This window comes from Nerophis ophidion, linkage group LG01 (genome assembly GCF_033978795.1).
Source record: "Nerophis ophidion isolate RoL-2023_Sa linkage group LG01, RoL_Noph_v1.0, whole genome shotgun sequence".
In the NCBI taxonomy this organism is placed as follows: Eukaryota; Metazoa; Chordata; class Actinopteri; order Syngnathiformes; family Syngnathidae; genus Nerophis; species Nerophis ophidion.
The window spans coordinates 58,131,779-58,156,228 of NC_084611.1; the positions used below are offsets into that span (position 1 = coordinate 58,131,779).

A 24,450-nucleotide genomic window follows, 5' to 3' on the forward strand; every position below is an offset into this window, starting at 1 on the left:
AAATCATCCCCGAGCATCCAAACAACAGCAATATCCGATGCAGTCCGCAAGACAAGTGGTGCATACAGAAAAACCTGGCACGGCATCCATCAAAATCCACAAATCAGAGAAGCAACACAGCAAGGGAGGAAGCCAAGGCAGCGCTGGTGAGAGAAACCATCATTTATGCACATAACGACACACTTAGTTATGGACTATGAGAGCGGTTCCAACAGGTGTTTACCATTTCAAGCCCCGAGCATTCAAACCAGCTTATACTTGCTCAAATTACTTTTTTATAGACTGTAACTTTTCATTGTCGGCTAGTGAAATAAAAAAAAAGGTCAACCGGTCCAACATCCCACACCTGTCATTATGTTTTAGTAAAAAAAATTATTTTAGCTCAGCCTAGGGTTGTATGGTATACCGGTATTGTTATAGGGCCGCCATGCTAATGGTAATGGGTTATACGTGTATAGCGCATTTCTACCTTAAGGTACTCAGAGCGCTTTGACACTATTTCCACATTCACCAATTCACACACATTCACTGTCAAGCTTGGACTTGGATTGTTTATGCTCCTTCGACGCAGAGGGAATATGGGACGAGCCAGGCGTGAATTCAGGTACATGATTCTTTATTTATACACTAAACAGAAAAATAAGCAAACTAAGGGTGCTCACAAGGAGGTATAAAACTTGGCTACAAAATATAAACAGGAAACAAAAACACTTGCTCGATTCGCATTAATGAACTATGAACAGAAACAGCACGATGGCATGACTATAAACAACTAAAACAAAACACTTACTGTGACAACAAAAACAGGAGGCAAGAATAGCAAGGTGCGTGGCAGGTGATCGTGGGCATGGAGAATGAGCAGCAAAGGTCGTAGATTACATGAAAGTTAGAACAGCATGGGTAATGAAAGTTAATATTCCCAGACTGATGGGCAGAAAGAAATTGACTTAAATAGTGGCTGTGACAATAAGGAACAGGTGCGGGACTGAGGGCATAGGCGTGACTAGGAGGGCAAGGTGAAAAGCAATGAGTTGTCATGGTAACAAAACAAACCAGGAAGTGAAAAAACGGAACAAGAGTCCAGAAAACAAAACAAAACATGATCAAACATAAAACCAGGTTTACAGACGTGACAGAGCCCCCCCATTAAGGACAGCTTCCAGATGTCCCACAATGATCTAGAGTCATTGGAGGGCGGGAGGGGGACATGGCGGTGGATCGCCAAACCACGTGTCCCCGTATCCATCGGGGCAGAGTCAGGTGGCGGCGACGCGTGGAGGACCGAGGTGGGCGACCCGGGAACGGCCACATCCGTGGCCGACCCCCTTGGCGTGGCGGACGACCACGTAGTGGCCACCACTGTGGCCGACGAGGCGGTCGACATCCTTGGCGTGGTGGACGCCCACATACCAGCCATATCCGTGGCCAACAAGGAGGCGGGCGCGTCGTCATCGTGGTAGGCGTTGGCGGTCGGCGTGGACTTGGGCTTGGCGGTCGGCGTGGACGTGGGCTTGGGCTTGGCGGTCGGCGTGGACTTGGGCTTGGCGGTCGACTTGGGCTTGGCGGTCGACTAGGACTTGGGCTTGGCGGTCGACGTGGAGCTGCCACTGGCGGCGCTTGGCGACGTGGAGCTGCCACTGGCGGCGCTTGGCGATGTGGAGCTGCCACTGGCGGCGCTTGGCGACGTGGAGCTGACACTGGCGGCGCTTGGCTACGTGGAGCAGACACTGGCGGCGCTTGGCTACGTGGAGCTGACACCGGCGGCGCTTGGCTACGTGGAGCTGACACTGGCGGCGCTTGGCTACGTGGAGCTGACACCGGCGGCGCTTGGCTACGTGGAGCTGACACCGGCGGCGCTTGGCTACGTGGAGCTGACACTGGCGGCGCTTGGCTACGTGGAGTTAGACACTGGCGGCGCTTGGCTACGTGGAGCTGACACTGGCGGCGCTTGGCGACGTGGAGCTGACACTGGCGGCGCTTGGCGACGTGGAGCTGACACTGGCGGCGCTTGGCGACGTGGAGCTGCCACTGGCGGGGCTTGGCGACGTGGAGCTGCCACTGGGGGCGCTTGGCGACGTGGAGCTGCCACTGGGGGTGCTTGGCGACGTGGAGCTGCCACTGGGGGCACTTGGCGACTTGGACTTGGACGTGGACTTTGACGTGGTGTTAGCCTTGGACTTGGCCTCTGTGCTAGCCATAGACTTGGTTGTGGTGCGAGCCGTGGAGCAGGTCGTGGTGCTAGCCTTGGACTTGGACTTGAACTTGGTGCTAGCATCAGACTTGAACTTGGAGCTAGCCTCGGACCTGTACTTGGTGCTAGCATCGGACTTGGTCTTGGATTTGGTGCTGGACTTGGACTTTGGCATGGACTTGGACTTTGGTGTGGACTTGGACTTGGAGCTGGACGTGGATTTGGTCTTGGAGCTGCAAGCTGCGGCTTAATCGGCCGAAAAACTGGAGGTGGGGGACGTGCTGGTCGCTGTGGCTTGGAACCGCACCGGGCCGAACCAACCCACAAGCTCCCAGCCCTAGCCCCCCCCTCAAGGAGTGGCTGCCAGACACTTTCATCATGACATGAAACAGTCTCTTGGGGTGGGTGGAGGGCGGTGAGGAGGAGGGCAGAATCCTCCCCTCCAAATTGTCCATCTTGTATTTTCTTTTTATTTGTCTTGGTTTGATTAGAAGAAAAAAAAAATTCTCGTGACGTGGGTGGAGCTTGAGTCTTGGGAGGCGTGGCATGAAATTCAGATAGCTGTGATTGATGTGATCTATTGTGCAAAATAATTTTTTGATAATAATTTATCAATGTTATGGGATATGAGTCTTCTGATGGAGGTGGGTGATTAACTGTAAAAGTCTTGAAAAAAAATCTTCCTGATCTGTGATGTGTGTTGACGGTGGCGTGACGTTTTCATGGAGAGTCCGGGCAGCACGAGGTCCACTTCCGCCCTGAGTGGGAGGAGCTTGCTGGCGCGACGCTTCCTTTCCGCACCTGGAAGCCTTCCCCGACATCCTCCTTCGAGGGTGACGCTTCCGGGAAGACGGCAACATGTCGTCGTCTTCGGGCCAAATGAAGTCAATGGGGACCTCTTCACCATTTGGCCCCAACGTCAACCTTCTTTGCGAGAGGGAAGAGTAGCGCAGCGTTTCCTCCTCCATCGCGCTCAGCACCGCCAAAGACGCCTCGTCCAAATCTCCTGCGAAAGAGCGCTTTTGCTGGGAACATTCTGTCAAGCTTGGACTTGGATTGTTTATGCTCCTTCGACGCAGAGGGAATATGGGACGAGCCAGGCGTGAATTCAGGTACATGATTCTTTATTTATACACTAAACAGAAAAATAAGCAAACTAAGGGTGCTCACAAGGAGGTATAAAACTTGGCTACAAAATATAAACAGGAAACAAAAACACTTGCTCGATTGGCATGAATGAACTATGAACAGAAACAGCACGATGGCATGACTATAAACAACTAAAACAAAACACTTACTGTGACAACAAAAACAGGAGGCAGGAATATCAAAGTGCGTGGCAGGTGATCGTGGGCATGGAGAATGAGCAGCAAGGGTCGTAGATTACATGAAAGGTAGAACGGCATGTGTAATGAAAGTTAATGTTCCCAGACTGATGGGCAGAAAGAAATTGACTTAAATAGTGGCTGTGATAATTAGGAACAGGTGCAGGACTGAGGGCATGGGCATGACTAGGAGGGCAAGGTGAAAAGCAATGAGTTGTCATGGTAACAAAACAAACCAGGAAGTGAAAAAACGGAACGAAAGTCCAGAAAACAAAACAAAACATGATCAAACATAAAACCAGATTTACAGACGTGACATTCAGACACTGATGGCGGGAGCTGCCATGCAAGGTGCTAACCACGACCCATCAGGAGCAAGGGTGAACTGTCTTGCTCAAAGACACAACAGCCTAATGAATCATATTTGGTACAATACAGCCTCTAAAAAAGTACCGGTCCACCCCCCGCTCAATTTTTTTTAACAGGAGCGCCATTTTGCATCATGCAGAGGAGCATTTTCGGCAGCGCACAATCACAGAGTACTTACAAGTACACACGGTGTGAGGACAGAAAAGGGACAATGGACGCATTTTGGCTTGAAAATGTCAAGACGAGGACTATGATGTGGTTGGTTTTCATGTGGTGCAAATCGAATGGAACGGACATGGCGTGAAGGTAAGGACATCTTTTAATTAATAACTCAAAAATATTACAAAAAACAAAGGGTATAAACAAAAGGCGCTCTCAGAGGAGGTACAAAACTCAGCTATAAAACAAAGATTTGCACTAAGGCAGAACTATGGTCATAAAACAAAACATGTAAATTATGGCGTAAATTAAGAAAACTTACTTTGACCAAGAAAGGATTATGAAAAAGGCAGCATGGTTCATCATCATGAATTATGAGGGTGGTTGAGGGTGATGTCGCCAGGCTGACTGCTTGGCAACTACAGGCTTAAAAGTTGTGGTGATTAACAGGTGCATGAGTCCAAATGAACCAGGTGCGTGACGTAACAGGTGAAAACTAATTGGTAGGCATGGAAACAAAAACAAACCAGGGTGCAGACAACATTCACACTCACATTCACACACTGGGGCCAATTTAGTGTTGCCAATCAACCTATCCCCAGGTGCATGTCTTTGGAAGTGGGAGGAAGCCGGAGTACCCGGAGGGAACCCACGCATTCACGGGGAGAACATGCAAACTACACACAGAAAGATCCCGAGCCTGGATTTGAACCCAGGACTGCAGGAACTTCGTATTGTGAGGCAGACGCACTAACCCCTCTTCCACCGTGAAGCCTAAGAATAGATATTTGAAAGGCAATTCAAAATAAATAAAGAATAGTGAACAACAGGCTGAATAAGTGTACGTTATATGACGCATAAATAACCAACTGAGAACGTGCCTGGTATGTTCACGTAACATATTATGGTAAGAGTCATTCAAATAACTATAACATATAGAACATGTTACACGTTTACCAAACAATCTGTCACTTCTTATCGATAAATCCAATGAAATCTTATACGTCTAGTCTCTTACGTGAATGAGCTAAATAATATAATTTGATATTTTACGGTAATGTGTTAATAATTTCACACATAAGTCGCTCCTGAGTATAAATCGCACCCCTGGCCAAACTATGAAAAAAACTGCAACTTCCATCCATTTTCTACCGCTTATTCCCTTTTGGGGTCGCGGGGGGCTCTGGCGCCTATCTCAGCTACAATCTGGCAGAAGGCGGGGTACACCCTGGACAAGTCGCCAACTTATCGCAGGGCCAACACAGATAGACAGACAACATTCACACTCACATTCACACACTAGGGCCAATTTACTGTTGCCAATCAACCTATCCCCAGGTGCATGTCTTTGGAAGTGGGAGGAAGCTGCAACTTATTGTCCGAAAAATACGGTAGAATAACATCAAAAGGAGCCAGTTGAGGTCCTTCTGAACGCCTTCCCCTGTAGAAATGAATAAAATGTAAGGAATTTATTTTGATCAGTGTCTCATACAACCAATGGTTATATTAGACTGAGACTTAAGACTTAGACTTAGACTTTCTTTTTATCGTCATTCAAATTTGAACTTTGCAGTACAGATAAGAAATTTGTTTTTTTGCATTAGCTCACGGTAGTGCAAGATATAAATATATACAGGTATATATTGGAGCAGGCCTGGGCAACTATTTTGACTCAAGGACCACATTTAGAGAAAAAAATGTGTCTGGGGGCCGGTATATCTATTTTTAGGAACACTAATACAAAACCTCACAATAATGTCTGATTGAATGCTAAAAACTTTATGACAGACGGCCTTAAAAAACATAATGGAATTTGACATTTTTCTATGAACGATAAAACTGAATATTGAGAAAATATGAATGTCACACCCCCTTTTGATCAACATATTTTACAATCAAGTGAAACGCAACAAAAATGCAACAAACAGTCAAATATGAACACATCATCATCATCATCATCATCATCATCATAGCAGTCTGTCGAGCACGACAATGACTGTTTCATTTTGGTCGGATCATAGACCTCCACTAAGCCCTGTCTTTTGCCTTCAGCTGCCAGGTTGCAGTGTCGATCTTCGGTTCCCTCAAATTCTGTTTAACGGTGTCCTTGTACCTTAGCCTTGGCCTCCCTAGGTTTCGTTTCCCTTCCTCCAACTGTAAGTAGAGCAGATGGCGAGGGAGCCGCTTGTGACTCATTCTCTCTACATGCCCGACCCATCTCAGGTTCGTTTGGGTTAAGATGTCATCCATCGATGGCAGTCCAGCACGACTTAGGACCTCTGTGTTCGGGATTTTGTCTGTCCAGGAGATATCCATGATGGTCCGAAGGTGTCGCATCATGTAGGCGTGAAGTTTTCTGACTTGCAACCTGTAGATGGTCCAAGTTTCAGCACCGTACAAAAGTGTGGTTAGCGCAGTTGCTCTTTACACCTTGTACTTGACGCAAATAGAGACATGCCTGTTGTTCCAGAGTCTTTCCCTTAATTTCCCAAACACGGCACTTGCTCTCCCCATCCTGAGTCTGATCTCATCATCAAGCTTGGCATTTTCTGTCACTGTGCTTCCGAGTTACTTGAATGTTCGGCATTGCACAAGTGGGTCTCCCATGACACAGACCTCCCCTGGTAGGGATGATGTGGGCTCATACTTGGGTGGCTGGTACAAGCATTTTGTCTTTTTGATGTTTATTTTGAGGCTGAACTGACTAGCTGTTGCTGAAAACTTGTTCACAAGATCTTGTATGTCCTCTATATTATGCGCAACTATAGCACTGTCGTCCGCAAAGAGTAATTCTCTCACAACCTTTAATGTTGTCTTGCTGTTTGCTCGAAAGTGAGCAACCTTGAACAGATCTGCATCTTTTCTTGTCCGGATGTAGACCCCCTTTGATGTGTCCTTGAAAGCAACCTCGAGCATGGCTGATAAGTAGAGTGAGAACAGGGTTGGTGCTCGAACACAGCCCTGCTTCACTCCATTGCTGACTGGGAAGTCCTTCGAGACAGATCCACCCAGTGCCACATTTGCCTGCATGCCCGTATGAAGCGTCTCAATAAGCTCAACAAATTTGTTTGTACATCCGTACTTCTTGAGAACTTGCCAAAATCCCTGCCTTGAAACTGCGTTGAAAGCTTTACTGAAGTCAATGAAGACCACATAGAGCGGCATGTTCAGCTCAATACACTTTTCCTGCACTTATTTCAGACAAAATATCATGTCCATTGTGCTCCTTCCTTGTCTGAAACCACATTGAGTTTCTGGAAGTACCTCTGGCGAGATCTGTTCATTTAACCTGTTCAGAAGCATTCTTGAGAAGATTTTACTGACAATGGCTAAGAGTGAGATGCCTCGGTAATTCCCACACTCTCTTCTGTCTCCTTTCTTGAACAGTGGTTTAATGCCGGCATCCTTCCACTCCTGGGGTATCTGATGTTTTGCCCAAATATCTTTGATCATCTTATACAGACAGGTCAACAACTGGGCACCCCCAAACTTCCACACCTCAGTTGGAATGCCGTTACGACCTGTGACGTTATCTTCCTGCATTGTGTTGATTGCTCTTGTTAATTCGGAGATATCAGGCGGCTCATCCGGACTCTCTACTACTGGGCGCTGTGCTATTGCATACGTGGCATCCTCTGCTAAATCTCCAGGGTGGTTCAGCAGTTTCTCAATATGATATGCAAATCTGTCCAAGATCTTATCCTTTTCCTGCAGGACTGTCTCGCTGTCTTGTGCTTTCAGCTGGATCAACCTTCTGGATGTTGGGCGATAGATTTCTCTCAGACCTGTGAAGAAGGTTTTCATATCATTCCTATTGGCGGCAATCTGCAGCTATTCTGCCTGTCTTTCCCATCAGTCAGATTAAATTTGTCTGGTGTATCTCTGTAGTTCACTTTGGCCTTTGCTATAAGCATGTGTGACGGGTCTCCAGTCGTCCTCGCATGGGTTGAAGTGCCGATCGATACAGGACGCATCGTAACATGTTTGACTCTGATTTATTCTTTCAATAAACATGTCAACTTCTTGCCAGTTCGTTGCGCCACTTTCTAGCGCGCTGGCTCTTCCTGCTCGTCGCGGCGCACCTTTCGGTGTCCGGTGGCTGCGTCTGCTGCGGGGGCTCATCTTACTCGGGGTCGATCTCGTCTCTCTCGTGGTCTTCCTTGTCGGGTGGTCCCTCTCCTACTTCTGCCACGATCGTTCCTCCTTCTCCCCTTTTGTACTGCGGCCGAAGATGCAGAGATTAAGCACAGGTGTGTTGCTTACGCACCTGACTCTAGCGGCTGCAACGTCGCTCCGATTGCATCCGCTTTTCCGCTCTGCTGCATGCTCCGCCTCCTGGCTGCCATCTTGGGCAGGACCACCGTTTACCCTGGCCAGTTTGTTGCGCCACTTTCTAGCGCGCTGGCTCTTCCTGCTCGTCGCGGCGCACCTTTCGGTATCCGGTGGCATCGTCTGGTACGGGGGCTCGTCTTGCTCGGGGTCGATCTCGTCGCTCTCATGGTCTTCCTTGTCGGGTGGTCCCTCTCCTACCTCTGCCACGATCGTTCCTCCTTCTCCCCTTTTGTACTGCAGCCGAAGATGCAGAGATTGAGCATAGGTGTGTCGCTTACGCAACTGACTCTAGTGGCTGCAGCGTTGCTCCGATTGCATCCGTCTTCTGCTTTGCTGCATGCTCCGCCTCCTGGCCGCCATCTTGGGCAGGACCACCGTTTGCCCTGGCCCGCTGATGGCTCGTCAGCTCCGTCTCTCCACAGCATGCTTTTTGGATCTTGTGTTGCACTCTCCTGATAAGCTTTGTTCATGGTTATCAGCAATTCTTGAAGATGTTCGTCCCGAACATCGAACCAATCCTGATGTGTCCTCTTTGGGTGGCCCAAAATATTGCAGGCTGTGTTGTACACAGTTTCCCTCATTTCAACCCATTTCTTTTTTATGTCTAACCCTGCTGTCTTCCTGTCCCATTCTCGCAAACTACAATTAATTTCCTCAGACAGCTCTACTCTTTTCCCTTGAACCCTCAGTGCATCAGTATCCAGCTTGCGTGGGGTTTTGTCCCTGTCTTGTGGCAATACGTCCGCCTGTAAAGCTTCAGTTTCGTTCTAAACATTACATGATCCGTGCCACAGTCAGCGCCCCTTATTGCTCTGGTGTCCAGCACTTCTCTCAGGTCCCGTTGTCTCACTATGGTGTAGTCCAGCAGATGCCAGGGTTTGGATCTCGAATGCATCCAGGTCTTCTTGTGTGATTCTTTGTGCTTGAATACCGTGTTAGTTATAACAAGGCTATGTTCTGAACATAGTGCGAGCAAGAATTCACCGTTTGTGTTGCACCTGCCGACCCCATGGCTACCAAGGACGCCTTTCCATTTCTTGTTGTCCGAGTCAACTCTGGCATTGAAATCACCCACTAGGATCAGTCTGTCATCTGTTGGGACAGATTTTATAGACTTAGTATCGTTGAAGACTTCCGGTCATTAGAAAACACGAGTGCACATCATAATGGCAGCTGCACTTTACATCTTAAAGATCTAAAAAATATATATATTTGGGAATGTCCGGCGGGCCAGATTGAAAAGCATGTGGCCCCCGGGTCTTAATTTGCCCAGGTTTGCATTAGAGTGAAGTTACTACATTAATTTCGAGGATTAACTTTGTCACACAAGCAAACTGACCAACAATCAAATCAATTCAGTGACTTGTTTACTCAACCCAACAAACCCCGCCCACCTCAACCGGCGTACGTAGAGGAGGGTAGGGGCGGGGTTTGGTGCTAGCGGGGTGTATAATATAGCCAAAAGTCATGGATGCATTGGAATTCTGGGTAATTCGTATGTTGCGTTTATAATGTGTTACAGAGCCAATGTTCTCCAGAAATGTGTTTGGTGTGGGTTCACAGAGTGTGGCACATATTAGTAAGAGTGTTAAAGACAAGTTGTTTTATATCACAACCATCAGTGTGATCTGTATGGCTGTGGAACAAGAACCCTGGTTTAAACATAATAAAAGCTAAAAAAAACTCCACCATTTTAAAAATGACGACAGGGGAAGTGTCACTTGTGACGTCCCGGATTTGACCTACTTGTAAAAGTAAGCATGCGCTAATAAATTTGGAGAGTGAGTTTGACCCGGCAGTAATTCAAGGCAGGCGCATATTACATGGCGGGCGCCTATTCAAGGAAATACAAAACTCACCTTTGTGCATTTATGCGCAACGTTATAAGTTTGGTGGACAAAATGAGACAGAAAAAGAAGTGGCATAAATCACTTCTTAGAAAGGCGGAGAAAGTTATGCACGTAAACAAACTAGGGTGAGTTCAAAGACCGCCAAAATAAGTAGGACAAAACGGCGCTCGTCAAATACTCAAATCAGGGAATCATGTTTGATATAAACAGTGTGCTTTATAGCAATTTGGGAGGTTTGTGTCATGTTTGTCCTTATACAGAAACCAAATTAAAACAAAACATATGTTTTTTTCCCCTCATCATTTCCATTTTTCATATATTTTTGAAAAAGCTCCAGAGAGCCACTAGGGCTGCGCTAAAGAGCCGCATGCGGCTCCAGAGCCGCGGGTTGCCGACCCCTGTTTTAGAGTAATACACACCGTTAAAAACAACAATCAAAAACTGGCTGCTTAGTCAACAGAATTTTTACGCAAAAAACAATAGGGTTATTTTTTTTCAATTTACAGTTTTATAGACATAGACTTAGACAAACTTTATTGATCCACAAGGGAAATTGTTCCACACAGTAGCTCAGTTACAAAAGATGGAAAGGGTATGGATGGAAGGGACAATGCAGGTATCAAATAGACTAAAAATTAGAGATGTCCAAAACTGGTTTTGTTGCCGATATTCCGATATTGTCCAACTCTTAATTACCGTTTCCGATATCAACCGATAGCGATGTATACAGTTTTGGAATTAACACATTATTATGCCTAATTTTCTTGTGATGCCCCGCTGGATGCATTAAACAAAGTAACAAGGTTTTCCAAAATAAGAGAACAACTTCAACTCAAGTTATGGAAAAAAAGTGCTAACATGGCACTGCCATATTTATTATTGAAATCACAAAGTGCATTATTTGTTTTAACATGCCTCAAAACAGTAGCTTGGAATTTGGGACATGCTCTCCCTGAGATAATCATGATACCCACTATAACTATTGGAAAACCTATACTTTGACTTTCACAAAGTGCATTATGTTTCTTTTTTGTTAACATGCCTCAAAACAACAGCTACAAAAACAATGAAGGCACACAGCTTCAGTCAAGAGTATACTAGAGTAATAAAGTAAACAATAACAGTCCTTTAGTGCAAGACTGCCTGGTATACTGTATAACAGGGAATTGTAAACTGGGCTCAATCTGCCCTGCTCTAACGTATCTGTATGTGTAACACAAATGTGCTGCAAGTTAGTGGGGAGTGCTTGAAGTGGCCTAGCAGTCAGTCAGAGCTTCTGAAATGCTGCGTTGAGATAGGGCACCTCCGTTCACTGCAAACTGCTTTCGATGTTTGCTTTTCATGCATCTTCCGCTTGTATTCATCGTGTATCTCCTTATGATTCTTGAAGAGGTGGGAGATAAAATTGCTCGTATCAAAGGAAGACGTCTTGGTTCCTCCTCGCATAACCAACTTTTTGCAGTCATTGCAAATTGCCAGTTGTTTATCCCTCAGACACACTTTAAAATAATCCCAAACCATGGACATGGTGTCGTTAGTCAGTCACCGAGCGAGCTCGCTTGTTAGCCAGGCTACAGCACCGGCAACAACACACTGTTGTTGTTGTTGTTATTCTACGCTCGCGGCAGTTTGATGAAGTCATCAAGTGTCGCCAGTAACCGTCTCATACTGCAGTCGTCAACTCCTTTATTACATGTGAGGGAGGGGATGGGGAAGAGGGGAAGAGCTGCTGACAGGAGGACACAACTGCACTGTACTGCTTCTTACGTCCGTGTTTTACCTGATATGTACCGCTCCGTACAGCGGCGTTTTGAAAAGTCATTAATTTTACTTTTTGAAACCGATAATTTCCGATATTACATTTTAAAGCATTTATCGGCCGATAATATCGGCCGGCCGATATTATCGGACATCTCTACTAAAAATGTACCACAGTAGTAATCTCAAATATAACTTATATGTAATATTTACATATTAAATAAACAGTATGTAATATATACTGATATATTATATCTGCGATGAGTTGGCGACTTGTCCACCTTCCGCCTGAATGCAGCTGAGATAGGCTAAAGTGACCCACCGCGACCCCAAAAGGGACAAGCAGTAGAAAATGGATGGATGGATTATATTATATTATATTCTTATATAATATATAAAATATATAACACATCCCAACGACCATGTATTATATTACAGGATATGTAATAGCTGCAGCAAAAAAATTATATATAATAATAATAATAATAATAATAATAATAAATATGCTGTAAATGACATAAAATGTATTGTCACTTTTATTAATGTAATGGGTAGTTTGCTGTAAAGTTAAGTATTTTTATTTCGACGAAAACATGTTTGGAAAGTATGATAATACACTGTAATATTTGTTGCAAGAATGGATACTATTAAAGTTTAAAAGGTATGCAATTTCAAGCGGTACATATATTTTTTTCAGTCAAAATGGAGAAAATCAATTTCAAAATATGAAGTACTTTATTGACACATATCATTTCCAGGTGTTTGCGGGCCAGATCTGGTCCCCGGGCCTTGAATTAGACCCCTGTGCGTTCAGAGAACGATTTCAGATGACAAAAATGAAATTTACCACGCATGCATGTTTTTTATCGTTCATAAACCACATGAGACGTATCAGAAAAAGTTCCACGAGTGTTGATATTGACGTCATTCTTGGATGATTGGCAGTGATAGTAGGGATTACTTGGACACGCGACACAAAGAGTAAACAGACGACCACATGTGGGAAGCTATTACCAATCAGTCCTGCCTTTCAGACGTTACACAACATAACAGAGACGTGGCAGGAAAGACTTGGATGTTGGTTCGCGACACACTTATTAAATGTAGTCACAGTGAGCAGAACAGATGGTTGTCAGACTTGAATGATGTTTACCTAAACCTCAGCTTCTGGTAGTGGTTAAGTGCAGGTTTTAACCATAACCAGTATGGCACAACATTTATGCCACAGTCTCCATGTTTACCCTTACTCTGCCATATGTTTGTCCATATTTCAGTAATCGCTCTATCCTTAGCATATATTATACAAACCCCGTTTCCATATGAGTAGGGAAATTGTGTTAAATGTAAATATAAACAGAATACAATGATTTACAAATAATTTTCAACCCATATTCAGTTGAATGTCATAAAAAGACAACTATTTGATGTTCAAACTGATAAACAATTTTTTTTGGTAAATAATCATTACCTTTAGAATTTGATGCCAGCAACACGTGACAAAGAAGCTGGGAAAGGTGGCAATAAATACTGATAAAGTTGAGGAATGCTCAAGAAACCCTTAATTGGAACATCCCACAGGTGTACAGGCTAAATGGGAACAGGTGGGTGCCATGATTGGGTATAAAAACAGCTTCCCAAAAAATGCTCAGTCTTTCACAAGAAAGAATGGAGTGTACACCACTTTGTCCACAACTGCGTGAGCAAATAGTCAAACAGTTTAAAAACAACATTTCTCAAAGTGCAATTGCAAGAAATTTATGGATTTCAATATCTACGGTCCATAATATCATCAAAAGGTTCAGAGAATCTGGAGAAATCACTCCACGTAAGCGGCATGGCCGGAAACCAACAGTGAATGACCGTGACCTTTAGTCCCTCAGATGGCACTGTATCAAAACCGACATTAATCTCTAAAGGATATCACCCCATGGGCTCAGGAACACTTCAGAAAACCACTGTCACTAAATACAGTTTGTCGCTACATCTGTAAGTGCTAGTTAAAGCTCTTCTATGCAAAGCGAAAGCCATTTATCAACAACATCCAGAAACGCAGCCGGCTTCTCTGGGCCCGACATCATCTAAGATGGACTGATGCAAAGTGGAAAAATGTTCTGTGGTCTGACGAGTCCACATTTCAAATTGTTTTTGGAAATATTCGACATTGTGTAATCCTGCCCAAAGGAGAAGCAAACAATCCAGACTGTTATAGGCACAAAGTTCAAAAGCCAGCATCTGTGATGGTATGGGGGTGCATTAGTGCCCAAGGCATGGGTAACTTACACATCTGTGAAGGCACCATTAATGCTGAAAGGTACATACAGGTTTTGGAACAACATATGCTGCCATCTAAGCGCCGTCTTTTTCATGGACGCCCCTGCTTGTTTCAGCAAGACAAAGCCAAGCCATATTCAGCACATGTTACAACAGCGTGGTTTCGTAAAAAAAGAGTGTGGGTAATTTCCTGGCCCGCCTGCAGTCCAGAACTGTCTCCCATCGAAAATGTGTGGTGCATTATGAAGCGTAAAATACAACAGCGGAGACCCCGGACTGTTGAACGACTGAAGCTCTACATAAAACAAGAATGGGAAAGAATTCCACTTTCAAAGCTTCAACAATTAGTTTCCTCAGTTCCCAACGTTTATTGACTGCTGTTAAAAGAAAAGGTGATGTAACACATTGGTGAACATGCCCTTTCCCAACTGCTTTGGCACGTGTTGCAGCCATGAAATTCTAAGTTAATTATTATTTGCAAAAAAAAAAAAAAGTTTATGAGTTTGAACATCAAATATTTTGTCTTTGTAGTGCATTCAATTGAATATGGGTTGAAAAGGATTTGCAAATCATTGTATTCCGTTTACATTAACAGCTAACACAATTTCCCAACTCATATCTCATATGGAAACAGGGTTTGTAGTTATCGTGGGTGAATTATGTAAACGCACTACACTGGTAGTTTTAGCGCTTCCACAGCGAGATATAAGTTCGAACATTGCAATACTTTATTTTAGAAATGGCAGCAGCAGAGGGTGAATGTTCCATAACAAGAAGATAGTGAAAAAGAAGAAGCTTATCGACTACGGCATCAGCACGGACTACAGAGGCGGATATGCGAAAATGTTCAGGACTTATGCAGATCTCAAATACACATCAGTAGGTACCAGAAGGGGCTTCACAGTGGCAGAAGGGTTAGTGCGTCTGCCTCACAATACGAAGTTCCTGCAGTCCTGGGTTCAAATCTATGCTCGGGATCTTTCTGTGTGGAGTTTGCATGTTCTCCCCGTGAATGCGTGGGTTCCCTCCGGGCACTCCGGCTTCCTCCCACCTCCAAAGACATGCACCTGGGGATAGGTTGATTGGCAACACTAAATTGGCCCTAGTGTGTGAATGTGAGTGTGAATGTTGTCTGTCTATCTGTGTTGGCCCTGCGATGAGGTGGCGACTTTTCTAGGGTGTACCCCGCCTTCCGCCCGATTGTAGCTGAGATAGGCCCCAGCGCCCCCCGCGACCCCAAAAGGGAATAAGCGGTAGAAATGGATGGATGGAAGGTACCAGAAGGTAAAGAAAAGTTGGTTTTGCATAATATCCTGAAACAAAACGCCAGATACTATGTCTGCTAATTGGTGCCATTTTGTGGTCCTTATGCACACACCATAGTAATACTTGTATTACTATGGTGTGTGTACTACGGTAGCTGTAATGGGCCGACAATCCATCAAGCGATGCGGCTTCCATGTCATACTAAAAAAAATTGACAGATATTTGAGTGCCGTGTGTGATGTTCTTTATTTTCAATGGAACACTTTAAGTTTTGGTGTTGTTTACTGGCGTCATATTGCAGTCTACACTTATCTCTTATGTGTGACTTTCATCTACCGGTAACTTATCATTTCACCATGTAATAAATAAATAGCTTCGAGGTTGGTCGGCACAACCAAAATTATTCTGTGCATAATAAGACGCACTGTCGAGTTTTGAGAAAATAAAAGGATTTTAAGTGTGCCTTATAGTTTGAAAAATATGGTGGTCTTTGCCTTGGAGTTAAACGTTCCAGTCTTGTCTTTTGTTGTGTCCTACAAAGCGTTTAGTAGGGATGTAACGGAATCAAAATGTCAGGGTATGATATTCTCACAGTATGAAGGCCACGGTACGATATCATAGTGATATTAAAAAAAAAATGGCATGGTATTAATGTTATAGTGTGTAAAATGAAATGACATGAATTTTTAGGATAAACACAACATCATGCTTGAATGTTTTAATCATATTTATTAGATAAGCATGTATTTTAAGTGCAAAGAAAAGAGCATTCACTGTTTCAAGAAAATATTACAAAAAAACATATAGCAGTCTACACCTATCTCTTATGTGTGACTGCCATCAAATTGCAGTCTACACATATCTCTTATGTGTGACTGCTATCTACTGGTCAGACTTATCACTACACCATGTAAACACAACCACAATTATTCCGTACATTAAAGGCACCAGGTTATAAGGGGCACTGTCGAGTTTTGAGAAAATGAAAGGATTTTAAGTGCGCTTTATAGTCCGAAAATTACGGATTACTCAAATAGAAAAAATGTCTTCCCTGTCAAATGCATGAGCCAGTGGCGAGTCTGCAATAGGATGTGACGCCAAGTGCAACAAAGGTATCAAAATATGGTACCGTTTGATATTGCATGAATCGATACGACAAAATTCTGTCCATACCTATACAACTACTGAAATCAGTGCTGACCCTTACTCTTTTCGAACAGAGCTGCCGTTGTGATTCGTTTGTATGGCTATACCACCGTTAAAGCGTTACCACATTATTTCATGTTCCATAAAGACATGCACCGAGGAAAAGGCTGATTGGCAACACTAAAATTTGCCCCAGTGTGTGAATGTAAGTGTGTCTATCAGTGTTGGTGGCGAATTGCAACTTGTCCAGGGTGTACCCCCACCCGTCCCCTACAATGACAGTAAAGTTTTTGTGCAAAAACCAGTGAAGTTGGCACGTTGTGTAAATCGTAAATAAAAAAAGAATACAATGGCTTGCAAATGCTTTTCAACCCATATTCAATTGAATAGACTTCAAAGACAAGATACTTAACATTCGAACTGGAATTTGATGCCTGCATCATGTTTCAAAAAAGGTGGCACAAGTGGCCAAAAAGACTGAGAAAGTTGAGGAATGCTCATCAAACACTTATTTGGAACATCCCACAGGTGAACAAGCAAATTGGGAACTGGTGGGTGCCATGTGGGCTCTATTGATAACCTCACTAACAACTTTAACAACGCCCTGCGCGAAACCATTGATAGTATAGCACTGCTGAAGTTAAAAAAGGCTCCAAAAAGGCGTACGCCATGGTTTACTGAAGAAACTAGAGCTCAGAAATTATTATGTAGAAAGCTGGAACGCAAATGGCGCACGACTAAACTTGAGGTGCACCATCAAGCATGGAGTGATAGTTTAATAACTTATAAACGCATGCTTACCTTAGCTAAAACTAATTATTACTCAAATCTCATCCGCATTAATAAAAACGATCCAAAATTTTTGTTTAGTACAGTAGCATCGCTAACCCAACAAGGGACTCCTTCCAGTAGCTCCACCCATTCGGCAGATGACCTTATGAAGTTCTTTAATAAGAAAATTGAACTTATTAGAAAGGAGATTAAAGATCATGCGTCCAAGCTACAACTGGGTTATAGTAACACAGATACGATGGTATATACGGCGGATACTGCAAATATCCAAAATAGTTTCTCTCGTTTTGATGAAATAACATTAGAAGGATTGTTACAACGTGTAAATGGAATAAAAAAAAAAACATATTTACTTGACCCACTTCCTGGGAAACTTATCAAGGAGCTTTTTGTATTATTAGGTCCATCAGTGCTAAATATTATAAACGTATCACTTTCCTCGGGCACTGTTCCCCTAGCATTCAAAAAAGCTGTTATTCATCCTCTCCTTAAAAGACCTAACCTCGATCCTGACCTCATGGTAAACTACCGACTGGTGTCTCACCTTCCCTTTATTTAGAAAATCCTCGAAAAAATTGTTGCAGAGCAGCTAAATGAACACTTAGCGTTTAACAATCTATGTGAAACCTTTCAATCCGGTTTCAGGGCAAATCACTCGACTGAGACAGCCCTCGCAAAATTGACTAATGATCTATTGCTAACGATGGACTCTGATGCGTCATCTATGTTGCTGCTCCTCGATCTCAGCGCTGCTTTCGATACCGTCGATCATAATATTTTATTAGAGCATATCAAAACACGAATTGGTATGTCAGACTCAGCCCTGTCTTGGTTTAACTCTTATCTTACTGATAGGATGCAGTGCGTCTCCCATAACAGTGTGACCTCGGACTATGTTAAGGTAACGTGTGGAGTTCCCCAGGGTTCGGTCCTTGGCCCTGTACTCTTCAGCATCTACATGCTGCCGCTGGGTGACGTCATACGCAAATACGGTATTAGCTTTCACTGTTATGCTGATGACACCCAACTCTACATGCCCCTAAAGCTGACCAACACGACGGACTGTAGTCAGTTGGAAGAGTGTCTTAATGAAATTAAACAATGGATGTCTGCTAACTTTTTGCAACTTAATGCCAAAAAAAACGGAAATGCTGATTATCGGTCCTGCTAGACACCGACCTCTATTTAATAATACAACTTTAACATTTGACAACCAAATAATAAAACAAGGTGACTCTGTAAAAAATCTGGGTATTATCTTCGACCCAACTCTCTCCTTTGAGTCACACATTAAAAGCGTTACTAAAACGGCCTTCTTTCATCTCCGTAATATCGCTAAAATTCGCTCCATTTTGTCCACTAAAGACGCCAAGATCATTATCCATGTGTTTGTTACGTCTCGTCTCGATTACTGTAACGTATTATTTTCGGGTCTCCCCATGTCTAGCATTAAAAGATTACAGTTGGTACAAAATGCGGCTGCTAGACTTTTGACAAGAACAACAAAGTTTGATCATATTACGCCTGTACTGGCTCACCTGCACTGGCTTCCTGTGCACTTAAGATGTGACTTTAAGGTTTTACTAATTACGTATAAAATACTACACGGTCTAGCTCCAGCCTATCTTGCCGATTGTATTGTACCATATGTCCCGGCAAGAAATCTGCGTTCAAAAGACTCCGGCTTATTAGTGATTCCTAGAGCCCAAAAAAAGTCTGCGGGCTATAGAGCGTTTTCCGTTCGGGCTCCAGTACTCTAGAATGCCCTCCCGGTAACAGTTCGAGATGCTACCTCAGTAGAAGCATTTAAGTCTCACCTTAAAACTCATCTGTATACTCTAGCCTTTAAATAGACCTCCTTTTTAGACCAGTTGATCTGCCGCTTCTTTTCTTTCTCCTATGTCCCCCCCTCCCTTGTGGAGGGGGTCCGGTCCGATGACCATGGATGAAGTACTGGCTGTCCAGAGTCGAGACCCAGGATGGACCGCTCGTCGGGACCCAGGATTGACCGCTCGTCGGGACTCAGGATGGACCGCTCGCCTGTATCGGTTGGGGACATCTCTACGCTGCTGATCCGCCTCCGCTTGAGATGGTTTCCTGTGGACGGGACTCTCCCTGCTGTCTTGGATCCGCTTGAACTGAACTCTCGCGGCTGTGTTGGAGCCACTATGGATTGAACTTTCACAGTATCATGTTAGACCCGCTCGACATCCATTGCTTTCGGTCCCCTGGGGGGGGGGGGCGGGGGGGCGGTTGCCCACATCTGAGGTCCTCTTCAAGGTTTCTCATAGTCAGCATTGTCACTGGCGTCCCACTGGATGTGAATTCTCCCTGCCCACTGGGTGTGAGTTTTCCTTGCCCTTTTGTGGGTTCTTCCGAGGATGTTGTAGTCGTAATGATTTGTGCAGTCCTTTGAGACATTTGTGATTTGGGGCTATATAAATAAACATTGATTGATTGATTGATGATTGTCTACAAGGGCAGTTTCAATTAAATGCTCCATTCACAAACAAGGATGTGGGGAGGGTCACCACTTTGTGAACAAATGCATGAGCAAATTGTCCAACATTTTAAAAACAACATTTCTCAACGAAACACTGCATGGAATTTAGGGATTTCACCATCTACGGTCTGTAATATCATCAAAAGGTTCAGAGAATCTGGCGAAATCACCTTACATAAAACCAACATTGAATGCCTGTGACCTTCAATCCCACAGGCAGTACTGCATCAAAAAGAGACATCAGTGTGTAAAGGATATCACCACATGGACTCAGGAACACTTCAAGAAATTACCGTCAGTAACTACAGTTCATCACTACAGGTGTTAGTGCAAGTTAAAACTCTACTATGCAAAGCGAAAGACATTTATCAACAACACCCAGAAACGCCGCCAGCTTCGCTGTTCCTGAGCTCATCTAAGATGGACTGATGCGAAGTGGAAAAGTGTTCTATGGTGTAATGAGTCCAGATTTCAAATTGTTTTAGAAAATTGTGGACGTTGTGTCCTCCGGAACAAAGAAGAAAAGAACCATCTGGATTGTCATAGGGGTAAAGTTGAAAATTCACCATCTGTGATGGTATGGGGGTGCATCTGGCTAGCTTCCGGACGCCTAGATGAGCAGTCGCATTTTCTTTTGCTCCCGCTCGGGAATACAATGAACCACTCGGATGACCCCACACATCCTAATTTTTCTACTGTGGATCACGGATTTATATTTGAAACCACCACGGATACAATAATACCCTCTTGAAAGTGAGGGTCGTGAACGCGAAATGGACAATCACTGCGATTTCTACCTCCTTGGTAATTCATCGGCGAAGCACCTCGGCTTTGGAGGTAATGTAATCCACTCATGCCTCACAGCGGATCGGAACAGAAAAAACAAGCCCCTGTCTGGTAGCATATACCGAAGATCTACATTTTTACTGTTACTTCTACTCTCAGGAGACACTGAACTTAACCCTGGACCGATAACCACCCGGTTAATGTTGTCTCGCCTGGCGAAGCCTAGCAATGTTGTTGCTAACGACGCCGAGGAAGCTAACGTAGCTGCGGGACCTCGTCGCAGCTATGCTAAAAACATTAGCGCTCCACCTACGCTAGCTCTCACTTGATCATCACCACACGAGCTCACCTGCGTTCCAGCATTCGGCGGCACGACAGAAGACTTCACCCCGATCATCGGTGCGGTTGTCGGCCTGGAGACGGAGGAACACAGCTAGCGGCTCGGCGGCAGACGGCGTAATGGCTTTTGAGGACACCCTGGCCGCCATTAAAGTCGGCAGTACGTACTGTAGGTCCTCCTAACCTTTCTCGAATCCCTGAGGGCCATCACCGCGTCACCTGAACCCCCACGGCCTACACAGGTTTCAGGGGACTCTTCGTTAACCCCTGGTCATTGTTCTCGACCTCACCAAAACCCGTGAAAACCACGTCAACCCCCACCACTCCTACCTGGCCCCACCTCCCCCTCTCCAACTCCGCCCCTCCCCCATCAACTGGACGACGAATAATTGACCTGCCAGCACCCTCCCCCAAGTCTTGCCACACAAACTTCAATAACAACCAACAACCCTCCATCTTCTGGACAGTACCTCTCCCCAACGGACTCTGATGTTCTTTTTGGTTCCGGTGGGTTACACATCTTCCATCTTAATGTGAACAGCCTCTCTGGAAATAAATTAGACCAAATCAGAGAAATGATCCGCAACAATAACGTAAAAATCCTGTGTTTCTCTTAAACTAAATTAGATGAAAGTGTTTCTGACTCAGAGATAGAGATAGAAAACTTCTCGGTCATCAGAAAGGACAGGAATAAACATGGTGGTGGTGTTTGTATGTATATTCAACAGGATATTAAATACATAACTCGCTCTGATCTTAACCACAATGCCCTTGAATCTGTGTGGGCAGAAATACAATTCACAAACGCTAAGCCGGTACTGATAGGGACTGTATACAGACCCCCTAATCAGAGTGATTTCTATGGTGCTCTGGAAGAGTGCTTAGCTGGTGTAGACAACATGGAGAGAATTATAACTGGAGATCTGAACACAGATATTCAACGCAGAGATGCGCCTGTCTTCAAATCTTACAGCTAGTTTTGTAATCTGCACGCTCTCTCCTAGCTAATAACACTCCCCACACAGGTTTGTGATTCCACCCAATCAACCATAAATCTCACATTAGACTGGCATAACATAAAAATAGTGGGGTCATGATCTGTGGTCTTAGCGACCACTATATAACCTTCTGCACGGGCAAAATAACTAAACCCAAAGCCAATGGCCACATAACAGCTCAATCCAGATCCCTTAAAACATACTCCAGTGATAATATCAACCTTCAATTAGGTGAGTGGGATTGGTCCCCTGTGCTCACGAGCAACCTGGTTGAAGATGCTTGGGATCGCTTCAAAACAGCGTTCCTAGCGATACTAAATGATATGGCTCCAGTGAGAACAGTCAGGATCAAAGCCCGCTGTGAACCATGGATCAATCCAGACCTATTAGCTGCCATAAAAGACAGAGACAGAAAATACTTTGAATACCAAAAGTGTAAAACAGAAGTAGATAAACAACCCAATAATAATAACCACAAATCACTCCTTTCAAGACTCAAAATAGCAATGCAATAAATTAAGAAACAAGACAAACAACCTGACTAAATCCTTAAAAAAAATTACATCAACGACAAAATAGAGGAAAACACAAATAAGCCACGTGAGCTCTGGAAAATTCTCCACAACCAGCTTCCTGGATGCAGCCAGAAACTTAAAACCAGACTCACCAACATCAACATCAAGGAGGCTGACTCCCTCATTACAGACAAAATGGAGGTAGCAAGCAGACTTTTTCACCAGCATAGCCACAACCCTCGTTAACAAGCTGTCCCATCACGCTGGTCGCTTTGCTGTAGAACACATTAAAGCCTTCTACAGAAAGCCAGGAGTAATCAACAATTTCGTCTCAGCTGACGAGGTACTTAATAAATTGAACGCGCTCAACCCAAACAAGGCCACCGGCCTTGACAATATCCCCCCCAGATCCCTCATGGACTCTGCCACCACCATTGCCCCAATAATCACACATATAATAAACCTCTCAATTAAACAAGGCCAAGTACCCAAGGATTTTAAGATAGCAAGAGTAACCCCCCTTTATAAAAAAGGAAGCCAATTAGAACCTGGTAACTACCGACCTGTTTTTATTCCCAGTTCCATTTCGAAAGTAATGGAAAAAAATAGTTTATGAACAGGTCGATGGATACCTTGCTACTAATAAACAAATGTACAAATTCCAATTCAGAACTAACCACTCCACTGACACATGCCATCTCTATCTGACCGACCACATCAAACATGAGGTGGACGCGGGCAAATACTGCGGCATGGTCATGCTGGAAATTCAGAAAGCCTTTGACACCGTTAACCACGCTATACTGTTGGATAAGCTCAGAGCAATCGGATTCGATAATACCTCATCGAGCTGGATGCAATCTTACTTGGAGGGGAGGAAACAGGTGGTAGAAGTGAACAGCACCGCGTCCCCTCCCCTCTCAGTAAGCTGCGGAGTCCCCCAAGGCAGTATACTAGGAACTGTACTGTTCCTAATATACATAAATGACATGCCATCAGCATGCCACTGTGAATTGTTCTTGTTTGCGGATGACTCGGCCCTGCTGGTATCCGACAAGGACAAGTCACAGGTGGAACAAGTCCTCACTGCTGAACTCCTTAATATCTAACCTGGCTCGCTGACAACAAGCTATCCATACACTTAGGTAAAACGGAATCCATCCTATTTGGGTCCCATATTAACCTTAAGAAAGTCAGTGACTTCACTATAAAAGTGGGTGACATTGTTATCACCAGGAAAGATGAGATCACATACCTAGGTTCCATTCTAGAAGCCAACCTTTCCTGTGATAAAATGGCAACCAAGGTAATCAAAAAGGTCAACCAAAGAACGAGATTCCTCTACAGAATCTCCTCTCTGTTCAACAAAAGTACCTTGAAGATTCTAGCGGGAACTCTCATTCAACGCTTTTTCGATTACGCTTGCACCTCCTGGTACCCCAGCCCCTCCAAAACCCTCAAATCTAGACTCCAAACATCCCAGAACAAGCTATTCCGGTTACTTTTAGACCTCCACTCCAGATCACACCTCACTCCAACCCACTTCTCCAAAGTGGGCTGCCTCAGGATGGAGGACAGAGTAAAACAACTTGCACTGAGCCTAGTCTATAAAATCTGCTACACCTCCCTGATACCGAAATACATGTCAAACTACTTTCTTAACACTAATGACCGCCATAACCACAACACCAGGGGGAGCTCCACAAACCATGTTAAACCCAGATTCCGATCTAACAAAGGTCTTAACTCATACTCTTTCTATGCCACATCAATGTGGAATGCACTCCCAACAGGTGTAAAAATAAGTGCATCTCTATCCTCCTTCAAAACCGCTCTAAAACAACACCTCC

At 44.3% G+C, this 24,450-nt stretch overlaps 1 protein-coding gene across 1 annotated transcript in view; it reads left to right on the forward strand.

Annotated features, from left to right (window-relative positions):
• The window catches only part of LOC133557524 (insulin-like growth factor-binding protein 4), a 119,748-nt gene that overhangs the window by 75,825 nt on the left and 19,473 nt on the right, over positions 1-24,450 (forward strand). The window contains exon 2 of the mRNA XM_061908045.1: positions 1-146. This exon is cut by the window's left edge and continues 18 nt beyond it. Coding sequence (XP_061764029.1) covers positions 1-146 — 146 coding nt within the window. The remainder of the gene's footprint in view (positions 147-24,450) is intronic.